The 14137-nt window shown below is 40.1% G+C and overlaps 2 protein-coding genes across 6 annotated transcripts in view; both read left to right on the plus strand.

The window, feature by feature from the left end:
- The window catches only part of LOC101741339 (ribosomal protein S6 kinase alpha-5), a 136446-nt gene extending 124179 nt beyond the window's left edge, over positions 1–12267 (plus strand). For both annotated transcript variants that reach the window (XM_004923094.5, XM_004923095.5), the window contains exons 8-18: positions 171–252; positions 1310–1472; positions 2018–2130; positions 3191–3310; positions 3867–3971; positions 4954–5118; positions 5465–5583; positions 5994–6093; positions 7046–7148; positions 7582–7724; positions 8623–12267. In XM_004923094.5, the coding sequence (XP_004923151.1) occupies positions 171–252; positions 1310–1472; positions 2018–2130; positions 3191–3310; positions 3867–3971; positions 4954–5118; positions 5465–5583; positions 5994–6093; positions 7046–7148; positions 7582–7724; positions 8623–9546 (2137 nt within the window). In that variant the 3' untranslated portion in view covers positions 9547–12267. The remainder of the gene's footprint in view (positions 1–170; positions 253–1309; positions 1473–2017; positions 2131–3190; positions 3311–3866; positions 3972–4953; positions 5119–5464; positions 5584–5993; positions 6094–7045; positions 7149–7581; positions 7725–8622) is intronic.
- A 990-nt stretch (positions 12268–13257) lies between these two features.
- LOC101746832 (mitogen-activated protein kinase kinase kinase kinase 5) overlaps positions 13258–14137 on the plus strand; it is a 50449-nt gene continuing 49569 nt past the window's right edge. For 2 of the 4 annotated variants that reach the window (XM_038019699.2, XM_038019700.2), the window contains exon 1: positions 13258–13518. In XM_038019699.2, coding sequence (XP_037875627.1) covers positions 13408–13518 — 111 coding nt within the window. In that variant the 5' untranslated portion in view covers positions 13258–13407. The remainder of the gene's footprint in view (positions 13519–14137) is intronic. The other 2 variants (XM_062675694.1, XM_062675695.1) reach the window with 1 other exon arrangement.

The following is a 14137-nucleotide window of genomic DNA, read 5'->3' on the forward strand; positions in this document are numbered from 1 at the left end:
ACTACCGATAATTCCTACTATCGTCTTTGTAATATTAATAGTCTGAGTGTACCTTTCTTTGGTGTGACGTCATTTGGGGCCAAATAAACGACGTCACGTCAAGATAGAGGAAATTAAAATAAAATTATCACTTATTCCTATCGCTTCATAGAACCTTTTGACAATTACAGATTATTAGTAAAAGATCCACGTCGGAGACTCGGAGGCGGCGAGGGTGACGCCGAAGAACTGAAGAGGCACTCCTTTTTCCAGGTTAGATATATGTTCCAAGGTTAGTTGAGTTCGCAGCTGCCAATACAAAAAAAGCTTCCCGTATCAACCGTTAAGCATTCCGATGTACGCCATGAATCGTCATCGCCATCGCGAACCATTAATGTTGACGAATGAATGCAAATGTATGTGATTAAAGTCAATCAAGAAAGTCGTGGTCGAAAAATTGATTAGTTTTGTAAAACACGAGACCGGTAGTGTAACGGTATTTTTGAAGTGTGTTCGTAGGCGACTAACCGTATTGAATGTGACATTAAAATGGTATTTCCTTATAGTATTGATCCACGAATTATTTGATGCCTTCTAAAATTTCGACAGCCTTTGGAAAATCGTGTTGATTCCAAAAAGGTTCCTGTATGTAACTTGTACGTAACGCGAACTCTGTTCACGAACGGCTTATATCTTCTGTTGTCTGGCTGCGTTTGGTATTCGCTCCCTGCTAGAATATTTTAACAAAAAGTAACCAAATGTACCGCGAAATATTAGTGATTTGCCCAAATAATCATGCTTGTTGATGTTGCCAGTAGGGCTTATGAAACTTCGCGTAAATTCTGTAGTCTTTTCCGAGTTCCATCTCAATCCCGACCGACTTTAGGAATGCTTAGTGGTTTCAGCTTGGATCTCCTATAGACCCCCAACATGGGGGACGATGTGTTAAATACTTTCAGCCGTAAAAAAAAAACAAAGGCGATACCAATATCTTATAACTATGTGCTGCAGAGCAATTATGCATTCTTATTTGAATAGTTCGATATTAGTGGAATGGAGCTGAGAAAGAAGCTATTTTGTTTCAACGTAGGCGGGCGAAGTTTACGAACTATTTCTAGCCCAGAGAATCTAGTATGACCCTTGGCTGAGCCTCTGCTCGCCCACCTATCCTGGTGAAACTGAAAAGGCCTTTGGGCCACCAGTAATCCTTCAATCATAAGTATGAGCCTTTGAGGCTACTAGAACTCCCAAACACGCATCAACGCGTGATCCTGATTACCGCTCTCTGTATGTGTCAAATAAGTGAACCTAGTTCTACGTTCCTGGTCAGAATTTGAATTGGGAGGCTGTGGCGAGACGCGAGGTTCCAGCGCCGTTCGTGCCGCAGTTGTCGCACGCGGCTGACACTTGCAACTTCGCGGATGAGTTCACGCGGATGCCGCCCACAGACTCGCCAGCCCAGGCTCCCAAACACAGCGACAAGCTATTCATGGGTAAGTCGGTAGTGAAAACGAAAAAAAGCATTAGTTGCGTGACGCTATAGGCGCGGTTTATTACAATAACGAAAATCGCAAAATTCATGTGTAACTATTCTTGGTTAGTTGTATTGCCAATTCCAAAAACCAGGTGCCACTATTCTGCTTCAATCTGCCGAAAACCAGACACTCATTCTCGTTGGAAGAGAGGGGCAGCCGTTGTACAATAAAACTGTGACATCGATCTCATGGTTCAAGGTCGGTGGTGGCATTTACGACCTGATCCCGGTAACAGCCATTACCTTGAATTGTACAGTACCCAAAAATCCTTAACACATGCGATTCCGATCCGGTGATAGATTCAACGAAGCACTGTTTTTGCTAGGGAAGATGTATGCAAAGCCTTTCAGACTGAGCCCAATGAGTTTGCCTATATATTGGGTTGGGCGAGTTCCACTCGAAGTTACTAGGTGAGGGTGGGGGAAAAAAACGAATACCAATTTTTTTCACGCCCCTTGAATTTGGTATTATACTTTTTTTTACTATAGAATCCTTTTCCTTAGGATACTCATACGTAGCTCCGAGTATATTGGTGTCGGAGAACATAATATCGGATCAGATATGGATGCAGGCGACCGGACAGAAAACCGAGAAGCTCAAAGGATGGACGCCCAAGGTGAGATTGGACTTTAATTCATTAATAGCGAAGGTCTAATTTCGTTTTTTTTTAACCTATTCGCTATCTCGCTCGCACGTCAGATCGATTGAAAAATCGCATGTTGCTAAAGTTACAATTGTTTGTTTGTTTTTTTTTTTTTTTTTTTTTTTTTTTTTTTTTTTTTTTTTTTTTTTTTTTTTTTTTTTTTTTTTTTTTTTTTTTATTGCTTCGATGGATGGACGAGCTCACAGCCCACCTGGTGTTAAGTGGTTACTGGAGCCCATAGACATCACAACGTAAATGCGCCACCCACCTTGAGATATAAGTTGTAAGGTCTCAGTATAGTTACAACGGCTGCCCCACCCTTCAAACCGAAACGCATTACTGCTTCACGGCAGAAATAGGCAGGGTGGTGGTACCCACCCGCGCGGACTCACAAGAGGTCCTACCACCAGTATGAAAAAAATATTGCGATTCGGTTAAAAGTCAACTGACGCTAGAGGTCATCGACCTTGCTCGACGCGGTACTCTTATCGAAACCTCACGCATCAGTCGCTATGCGGTTTCGTTGTGTTTCGGATATGAGCAACGGTGACCACAGACATATTATTTTTTGAGCCTTGAACAATAATCGTAGTATTTCAGTTTTTTTTTCTTTTTACAAGCGTGAATGATTTCACGGCTCACCTGGTGTTAAGTGGTAACCGGAGCCCATAGACATGTACAACGTAAATGCCGCCACCCACCTCGAGACACGACTTGTAAGGTCTCAGTTTTAACAGTACATTAAAATATATTTTCTATTTTCTAGTTGGATTTTCTATAAAACGCGTATTTTGTTAGTTTTTTTAAACTATTATTTATTTTTCATTTTTTGATTGAATTTCAATTTTTATTTTTTTATTTTTATAAATTTAATATTAAATTGTATTCGGTCCTTAATAAGTATACTAAATTTCGAGTTAATCCGACGTTTTGAAGGGGGTCAAAATCACGTTCAAAGATTCCGTTACATACTAACATACGTACATACGTCTGAAGCTAATAAAAAAGCGTATTAATAACATTTTCATTGCAGGATTCCCCGTTCTTCCAAAAGTACGCCGTAGATTTGAGCGTGCCGCTGCTCGGCGACGGTTCGTACTCGGTGTGTAGGAAGTGCATCCACCGGCAGAGCGGCAAGGAGTACGCAGTCAAGGTGAGAATGGCGTTTGATGAGGGTAGTTCGCAAAACAGTTCCCTATACTAGAGAGAACTATGACGCGGTTATTGTTCCATAGTGTAGGGTAGGTTTGGGAGTTTAGTGAGTGAGTGAGTGAGGGAATGAGTGATTGAGTGAGTGAGTAAATTTAGTGAGTTTAGTGAGTGCGTCAGTGAGTGACTGAATTTAGTGGGTTAATTTACTCGCCGAGCCCTCGAGCGACGGGTTCAACGAGAACGATGACCGATGCTTGAGGTACCTAAAAGCACCGTTAGTGGATCGAGAGGATCCGTAATGACATGTTTAGGGCGACGTCGACTGTTTACCATACGGTCCACAGGAGGTGTAATTTCCGGCGGACACGACAAGAAGGTTGTACCAAACATAACGGACCTTTAATTACAAAGATAAATGTCGCTTAATCCAAATAGCCTTTCACCTCTCGATATATCGAATTGATAGGTACAGGACCGCTAACCACTGCGACAATACATCACTAAAACTCCTGCGACAAATTGAATACTCCACTGATTGTTATTTTTTTTATTTTCAGATAATATCGACGCAAAAGAAAGATGTCAAACAAGAGATAGAGTTGCTGAAGGCCTGTCAGGGTTGTCCGTACATCGTAACGCTGCACGAAGTCATCGAGGATTCCGTGAGTGGAGTCTCTGCTGTTTATTCTCGCGTGGTGACAACCTTGCGTTTTTCCTAAAAAGGGAAAAAAGAGAAAAGTGATATAATTGGTTATAAAGTTATTAGAGAACTAATTATGATCAGGGTATAGGATGTGTATTGAACGCAGAGTAGAACTTTTGAACAAAAAAATTAAGATTTTAATGCAAGCAATGTAATACGATTAAAAATATTAAGGTCAACGCCCCCGTGTCTTTGTCGGCACGCGAAACGTAAACTTGTTTAAAAGAAGAGTATATTCTGAAAATTTAGATTTTGTATCTGCGATAATTTTATGGTCTTCAGTTTGGAAGACGGATATTGTTCAGGGATTGTCAATTGACAATGTCAGGGGCACGTCGTTAAAGACTTACTAAACTTAGTTTGAAGGCGTGTTATAGTAGTTTCTTGTCGAAACTTCTCAGTGGGTCGCGCTGTTCTTGCTAGATAGGGTCAGTGTTAGCAATTCTTATAGGTTGAGCCCGTGAGCTCACTTATCAGTCTGTGAGTATCTGGATTAATAACCACTTCTAAGGTTACCAGCAATTAGTTAGGAAAAAAAGTATATGTAATTTTTCTTGATCTGGTCGTTAATTGCTTTGATACACCGGTCATCGGCCAGTAAATTAACCCATAATAGACAGCCCACTGAGTTTTTCGCCGGATTTTCTCAGTGGGTCGCGTTTCCGATCCGGTGGTAGATTATGCGAAGCACGGCTCTTGCTAGGATCAGTGTTAGCAACATCGTTAGGTTTGAGCCCCTTGAGCTCACCTACTAGCCTGGCGGCGCTGACGTGGTCTCTCTAGACCAACAGCTTAGGTAGGAAAAACCTTTGATTATTTAATTTTGTTCTTAGGTCTGGTAAAACTGTTTTTGTGTTGATACAGTTCCGTATTGTCGGTAGGCGTGTGTTCTTAGGTCTGGTAAAACTGTTTGTGTTGATGCAGTCCGGTGTTGTCGGCAGGCGTTCACGTACATAGTGACGGAGCTGGTGAGCGGCGGCGAGCTGTGGGCGCGCGGGGCGGGCGCGGTGCCGGAGCGGGCGGCGCGCGGCCTGCTGGCCCAGCTGGCGCTGGCCGTGCGACACATGCACGCCGCGCGCACCGTGCACCGCGACCTCAAGCCAGAGGTACGCACTGCCATCATTCAACTATTTGACTTTTTTTGAAGTGAAAATTCTTTAGAATCGGGTTTCAAACTCGATGAAACGAAAAAATAAGTCCATAGAGACACAAACACATAAACGTATAGGAGTCAGCCGGGTAGGTACCACCGCCCCGCCTATTTCTGCCGTGAAGCAGTAATAATGCGTTTCGGTTTGAAGGATGCGGCAATACTAAGACCTTAGAACTTATATCTCAAGGTGGGTGGCGCATTTACGTTGTACATGTCTACGGGCTCCGGTAACCACTTCTTCGAAACCGTTCGTATAGTTGTCGGTTCGTCCGTCGTCACGGTAACGTGTCGGTCCTCAGAACATCCTGCTGACGAGCTCGCGGCTGGGCGACGCCCGCGTGAAGGTGGTGGACTTTGGATTCGCGCGCCGCATGCCGCCTCCAGACGAGCGCGCGCGCATGATGACTCCTTGCTTCAGGTACGGCACCAGCAGCCACCACCAGATCACACACACACCCACACGCAACATGATTTAGAAATACCCTTGAAATACTTTTACCAGCTTAAAATAAGTAAATAAGTAGTACCGTAGATTGGGGAGGGGGGGGGGGGGGGTAATCGGAATCCTTTCCAAATCCAACACGATGTGCTTGTACAGCTCGTTGCGCATGTCTATGTCGGCCGCGAGCGAACATTGTCAATTCAACAACGCGTCTTGGGTGTCCCCTTGTGTCGTGGGTGTCGGGAACCCACACTGGAGACAAAGAACGCAGACCCCATTCCCCATTTCATGATATAAATGGTTAGAGTAAGAGGATTGACTTAGTGGAAGTGCTCGCACTTTGGCCCGCCAGGCCCGCAGTAGTAACTAACCAGTGTCGCCCGCAGCCTGCCGTACGCGGCGCCCGAGGTGCTCGCCCGCGCCCGCAGCGCCGCCGCGCCCGGCTACGGCCCGCAGTGCGACGCCTGGAGCCTCGGGGTCGTCTTCGTGAGTACCGCACGCCGCACGTACACACACAACACGCATAACACGCACATACACACACGCACACGCGCATACACACACACACACACACAACACGCGCACACACACACACAACACGCGCACGCGCACATACCCAACACGCACAAACGCACACACACGCACACGCACAACACACACGCAACATACACGCACACGCAACATACACGCACACGCAACATACACGCACACGCAACATACACGCACACGCACACACACACACACACACACACACGCACGCACACACACACACACACACACACACACACACACAAACACACAAACACACACACACACACACACACGCACACGCGCGCGCACACATTCGCACACGCGCCCACACACTCGCACACATAATCATACACGCGCACATACACTCGCACACACACACATACACTCGCACACACACACATACACTCGCACACACAAATACAACACCAAATTTATTATTACTGTAGGCCAATGCTGTGTGAGCATCTCCCAGGAGCGGGTTGAGACAACACTAATTAAACGATCTTGATATGATGTTTAAGAAAAAACTAATTAAAAGATTCTCAAGAACTAGATATGACATCGATTAAATATAATCTTGTTTTTTTTTGTATACCTTTTTGCTGGTAGCCTATGGGGCTATTCCAGCTGCGCCCGGACGTATAGGTGAGCTCACGGGCTCAACCTGAGAGAATTTGCTAACACTAGCCCTAGTAAATAATCTTGTATATATATTCTTTTATATATCAGATTTATTATTACGAGTAATTAGACGTTAAGATCGATTTAAACAAAAATAAAACAAAGATATCGTCAAAAAAACTGTTATTTATTCGTAATTCAAGTTCATCGTTGTTTGAGAATTTTCTATTGTGTCGAGAGAAAAAATGAATTATAATTTAATGTGTGAATCTCTCCCCTCGCGCAGTACTGCATGCTGTGCGGCCGGGCTCCCTTCCAACCGACCTCCAGGAAGGAGCCGATAACGGCATACATGGACAGGATCCGGGCAGGAAACTTTACTATGGAAGGTGCGTTGTTTGTGTAATCTTAACAAAATTAAATATGTTTTAAATTTAATACACTCTTCTTTAACCCGCGTGCACTTCATTCCCTTCGGTCTCTTTATATTCACTCCATTTCCTTCGGTCTCTTTATATGCACTCCATTCACTTCAGTATCTTTATATGCACTTCATTCCCTTCGGTCTCTTTATATGCGTTCCATTCCCTTCGGTCTCTTTATATGCACTCCATTCACTTCAGTATCTTTATATGCACTTCATTCCCTTCGGTCTCTTTATATGCGTTCCATTCCCTTCGGTCTCTTTATATGCACTTCATTCCCTTCGGTCTCTTTATATGCAGTCTATTCCCTTCGGTTTCCTATAGTCATTGTTGTGAACATTATTGTTAACCCTGAAAACAAAGCTCTAGCCATAATTTATCTTTGATTCTCTTACAGGTCCGCAGTGGGACAAGATCTCGAGTGAGAGTAAACGCATCATAACCGGCTTACTGTCGGTCGAGCCGTCTCACCGGATGACCATCGACGAGCTGCTGGCCGACTTGGGAGTCAACACCGAAGAATCTGTCTTCAAATTATCCGTGAGCTTTACCTCTGTTTAATACGCTTTTATTATTCTATAGTATTCTATAGAATCTCATATTCCAACTAAGATCTGTGCTTTATAAGTTAACTAACGCCCTGCCCTCGCTTCGCTTCGGAAACTGTAATTTATTATTGATTTCTCAACTATTTAACGGATGTTATTATACGTATAAACCTTCCCCTTCAATCACTCTATCTATTAAAAAAACCGCATTAAAATCCGTTGCGTAGTTTTAAAGATTTAAGCATACATAGGGAGGTAGGGACCGAGAAAGCGACTTTATTTTATACTATGCAGTGATGCGAACCTCACTTTTATCACACATCATACCATAGACTACCTTCATAGCAGGAATCTTGAGGGTACAATTATATTACACATATCTGCTTAGAACAGTTGTGATTTGAGAGAGGATTGAAACCGATTGTGACGTCACAAGGACGTCTTACTCGTTAGGTCACGGACCCTCCTAACTAGTCACATGAGACTTGAGATACACGACAGGAGTACGGATACAAGGTACATACACCTTTAAAGTTGGGTGGCGCATTTACGTTGTCGATGTCTATGGGCTCCAGTAACCACTTAACACCAGGTGGGCTGTGTGCTCGTCCACCCATCTAAGCAATAAAAAAAGCCGGGGTGGTGGTACCTACTCGTGCGGACTCACAAGACGTCATACCATAATAGATTAAACCAATTTAAAATAGATACTGTATAAATAATTTTGATTACGCACTATCAATAGCTACACACACCTATATCTGTCTATGAACGGAATCTTTGATCACTAAACACAAATTTCCAAAAATCCTCCAAAAAAAAATACAGAATCACTCGGAGCACAAAATGTTAACATATAACGACTATACAAACAATTTGATATTTCCCAGGACATGACCAAGGCGGACCTGTACAAACGCCGGAACAAGAACAAACCGCGCAAGTCCAGCTCCGAGCCCGGGCCATCCGGGGACCAGGACGGCGAGGCCTCGCTCATCGAGACTATCAACAGCCTCAAGCACAGGACGGACCGGAGCTCGATCGAGGACGACGTGGCGCTCATCCGGGCCAACACCCAGGACACGCCCGTGCACGACACCGCCGAGCCCAACTTCGAGGACGTGCCCCCAGTCAAGCCGGTCGAGAAGACCTACGCCAAGACCAGGTCCAAGCTGGACGACTACATCTACATCGAGAGCCATAAAGGTCTGGACGGCACCCAGGTCGCCTTCCCGAAAGTGCGAGCGAAGAAGTCCAAGGACTCCCCCGTGCCGCGCAAGAGGAGAAAAGTCGACGCGCCAGAGGCCAACGAGAGGCAATTGCGCAGTCGCGGCAAGAGAAGCACCCCCGCCACTCCCGTGGTTGAGAAGCGAGGCAAAGCCGACGGTAGAGTCACCAAGGAGTCGATAGAGAACGAAAAAACGGTCCGCGTCACTCGCAAGAGGAAATACGAGGAGATAACCAAGCCGGTGCTCAGGGAGAAGGGGCAGAACGGACGCGCCACGAGGCAAGCCAGCGAACGCAAAACGATCAAAGCGAAGAAAAAGGAAACTTTGACCTTGAATCAACAGGAAGATCAGATGCGCATGACGAGGTCCAGGAAGCGACGGCTGGAGGTCAGCCTCTCGCCTTCGGAAGTGAAGAGCATCGTGCCGGCGTTCTCGTTCGAGTCAGAGCGCCGCGTGGACTCCGTCGAGAGCACTAAATCCATCAAGAGCAGTACCAAAGCGAAATCTCGCAGGAACGCGAACGGCGCGAGCAAGGCCAAAAAGACGCCCGTCAGGTCGACGAGATCGCGCGGGAACAGACGGTGAAACGATTTGAAAAAGAAAAAAAACCGCCAATTGTTAATGTATAGAGAATCATAGAGTGTTGATATTCCAATATGGCGTCAGATAACCTCAAATTCCAAAAAGAAAATACATAAATAAATAGTGATGCAATTCAACGGAGGACGCTTCGTTCGCGCTTAGTAAATTAACGGTGGAAATTATTTATTGAAAATTAATTAAACAATTGTTGATTGGAATATTTGACCGGGAGAGGGACATTGACCGAAGTGTGCAATTCAGTGTTCATTTTATCTTTCTAAGATGGTACCACATGTAAATGATTTTATACTTATCTCTTGATTGTTTTGACAGTTTTTATGATAATTCTTTGTTGCCGTTCAGATATTTTGATGCAAATTATCAGATAGAAAGATCACTTCAAATTTCCGTCTCCGAGTCAAATATTCAAGTTGAATAATAATAATTTTATGATGATACCTTCGTGAAGCAGTTAGCGTCTCGATTAGTTGGATTAACTGTTTTATTTTTTAATAATAATTATTTTTTTAATCCTTTTTATTTAATGTTACTATTAATTTATAAGGTTTTCTTTTTCTTTTCGCTATAATTACCATTAGATTGTAACAGGATTAAAAAAAAAGTTAATTGTATTTTGAATTAGTAGATAAAATAATTAATTATTATTATGTATTATTATTATTATTATATAATTATAGTCCGAACGGTGTGATGTGATAGTTTTGACAGATGTCATTTTTTAACACTCATTTTTTTGATCATTTCATTAAGCGACTGTTTGAAGAAGGAAATAGCTTAACGAGATTTTTAGGGTTTTCTTAGATAATTTTTGTTTTCGTGATATATAATTTTACTATGCACCATCTTAGATATCATAATATGTTCATGAGTGACCGTAAGATTTATCGGTGTTTTTGTGTGATCGACCACTTAGATAATGAAACGAAAAATTTAACCTAATTTTTTAATATTTGTATAACTAATAAAATTATTTTTTCATATCTAAACAAAAAAAAATATCAAAAAATGTGTCCGTTGGTAAAAAATAATACAGATCTCTTTTCACGATTGATTATATCAATATAAAGTACGAAGTTTAGGTTGTTTGTGTGTGTATATTTGTTTGTACTAGATTAATAATAGATAGAATTTTCTTTTCGTTGTTCTGGGGCCTCGGTCGGGTGGACATAGGAATACTTTGTTCGTAGATCTAGAGTTTATTATTGTTCTCGTGGATCCGACGAGGCGGCTCATTAAACAGAAAGTTTATAAAAGAGGAAAAGTTTAAAAAAAAAATTTGAAAGTTTGGTATATTGATTCTGTATCTTCCAAAAATTAAAAAAAATATATTAATAGAAAAAAAAAGAAAAAAACGATTGCGTTGAAAGTGCCAAAGCATGTTTCGGAACGTAATGTTTAAAACTAGAAAATGTCGAACGAGAATACGCCCATAGTTCGAAATAAGATTGGTATCTGTTAAAATCGATTTGTTTAAATACAAAGTGATACGCGTGAATCGATGGTACGAGATGTCTATTTTTAAATTATATATAATTCATGGCCACGAATATGTACGTTGTTAGTGAGAGTGAAAATTATCGGAATCTTATCAATTATCGCTTCGACCAAATAATTGTTTTTCTTTCGACGTTTGTTTCACTTCATTGTAAATATTTGAGTAGCGTGTAGTACAAATAATATCGATGTAAACGATACATTTATATATATATATATATATATATATATATATATATACATTAAAAGGAACATAGTGAAAATGAAAAATAGTATTTACATATTGAAATGAATTATTCCTGTTGATTCGATTATTTCGAAAAAAAAAAAATCGATTTGCCAACGTCTTGCTTTGTTATTGTGAAACTTTGGACCCAATGTTGTTATATCGGCTAAAAAAAATTTTTAATTTAAAAAAATATTGGTCCCTACAATGTAATTCTAAAAAGAACTGTAATAACATGAAAACAATGGTTTCATAGAAAAGAAAAAAAAGTTTATAAGAATAAATTATTGAATCAAAATTAATGGAAACATGTATTATAATAAATTTCAAAAGGCTGCGTGTTGATTTTCATAATATAAATGTTGTTTGGTATCGTTGCTTTGTTCAAAGTTTTATAATTGTAATGCATTTCGTGAACAAAACGTTTATAGTGACGTGCTTGAAGAGTTTTCGAAAATCGATTTGTTGCATTGTTATTTTAACACATTATGCAAATTTATTAAACATTTAAGAGCTCTATCTGTCGTTGATATAATTATGAACGGATCGATTAAGGAAACATTTCAGGTACACACGGCTCAGTGAATATATTGAAAAATGTACCTATGTATGAATTTTGAATTTATAAAAGAAATTAAAAATGGCTGCTCTGTGTTACCATTTTTTTTTTCTTAAATATCTGAAATTTGGAAGCAATTCTCAGGTATTTTGGAAAATGGTTTAATGATACTCTCGCAACCAAAACAATGCGAGCATAGGAAATTTTGAATTTCCGTTCGCTTAAATTAAATAAATGCTGGAGTAGCCTCGTGGTAATTGTTATAAAGTGCACTTAATATGGAATGTACCAAAAGATTATATAATTTTATAATAAAAGTGTTAGTTGTGTGCGTGTGTCGGCGTTAAATAAATTTTGTATGAAGTTAAACGAATGCCGACCGGAGATATTGGATTGTAATAAATATACCATTTTAACATTATAATTTAGTTTTATTTACTTATTTATTTTAATTGGTGAATGAACTTCATTCACGCAATGTTATTAAAAAGCACAGATGTAAAATCCTTCATACAGTGTTGCTTATGAGCTCAAGCCGCAATCTAACACCATGGCAATAACTGACGATCAAGTTTAATTACACAGTACAGTAGTCATTCGGGAGGTGGAACCTAGAAAAGGATTGGGCTATAAAAACTGCATATTCAGCCTTGTTTCAATTAACTTTCCCATTTCTGGACCGTTAATATCAAGTGCTAAGTCCTGACCTTGAAGCTTGAAGCTTGCTTCAGTACACCAAAGAAGACTGCTTAGATTCTTAAAAATCCTGATTTCACTTTGAGTACACAGAACAATTTTTCATACAATATTTTTCACAGACGATACTTTGGAGATTGGCTTGAGATAATCCGTTAATTCCGTTTCCCATCAGACGCAACGGGAACATAATTAATACTTACTAACTGCAACCACAGTCCTCATCTAAAGTTATTTCCAAAGACAGTTGATACGTACTGTCCATTTCTGAATAGTACAAGTACAATAATTACGGTTATGTTACAACAAGTGAAATTAATCGCTATATATTAAAGCTTTAATATATTGTACTTAATATTCCTTGTTTTTTATTTCTAATAAATTAAGAATACTAGCAGGGCCCTGAAATAAAAAAAGTCCACATATGTACCCTTTTAGCGTACAGTTAAATATATAAATAATAATAAATAAATAAAACGTACATATTATTATGTGCTAATGTTCCTGAAGAGGTACCTAATAAATAATATGTACGTTACGTATATTACTACCACAGTTAACTACTTACGAGCTTATGACCCACCTGGTTTTTAACCGACTAATTAACCGAGCACTTAATACTATACATACATGTAAGTTTATTAGAGACAGTAGTGTTTTAGTAATTTATTTTTTAAGCTACACATGAGGGAGAGTAGAAGTTTTCATAGCTGAAATCTGGTAACTCTGAAATGGCACTGTGGCAAACGTCAAACGATGTCGAGTTTTGTGTTAGAAAATAATTAATTTCAAGACTTTTGTGTCAATAATTATGTGAATAATGAGATTAAAGTGTAAATAAATGTCATATTAGTGTTGTATAGTGATTATGGCGCATAGTGGTGGAGTTTTGAGCTCAGATATATCTCGTAGAAATCCCCAAGATGAGTATGAATTGGTGCAGAGGATCGGTTCTGGAACCTATGGCGATGTATACAAGGTAGGGGGCCTTCTGAAAGCTCTATTTATACCACTATACCTCGAATCATATCACACGAAACCCAATACCGCGGTATTACAAATGGAAATAAAAGTAAAAAATGCACCCAATATATTTTGCTTGAATGAACCCAATTTAATTCATATTTTTTCCCTTAATTACTCATTTCAAAATTCATAGTTTTAAAGTAATTATCGAGTTACCTAAATGTAGTAGATTTTTTTGTCCACTGCTAAACTCAAGGTCAGAGTTTAGCATGGGTTTTAGATCACACCCACTGCATTTAATCCTTCTGAATTTATCAGTATTTTTATCTACGTCTTGATAGGTATTTAGAAAGATCACAATTACGCATGCATTATGATATTATGCATAGTTACCAAACAATAAAAACAATTTGTTGAAAGAAACATTATATTCCTTTGTTGTCCTAAGCACAGGATTAAGAACAGTGATAAAAAACGTCCTTGGATTAAGTTCGAAATTAATCAACTGTGGTAGATACATGATATTTGGGACAATTGCAGTGCAAACTTTTCTCACAAACCAAATAACTGGGAACATTAAAAAAAACTGTAAATTGAGACAAAATTTCAGTAATTGTTGGAAGAAGATTATT

The sequence above is a fragment of the Bombyx mori genome, chromosome 24, assembly GCF_030269925.1.
Source record: "Bombyx mori chromosome 24, ASM3026992v2".
Taxonomy (NCBI): Eukaryota; Metazoa; Arthropoda; class Insecta; order Lepidoptera; family Bombycidae; genus Bombyx; species Bombyx mori.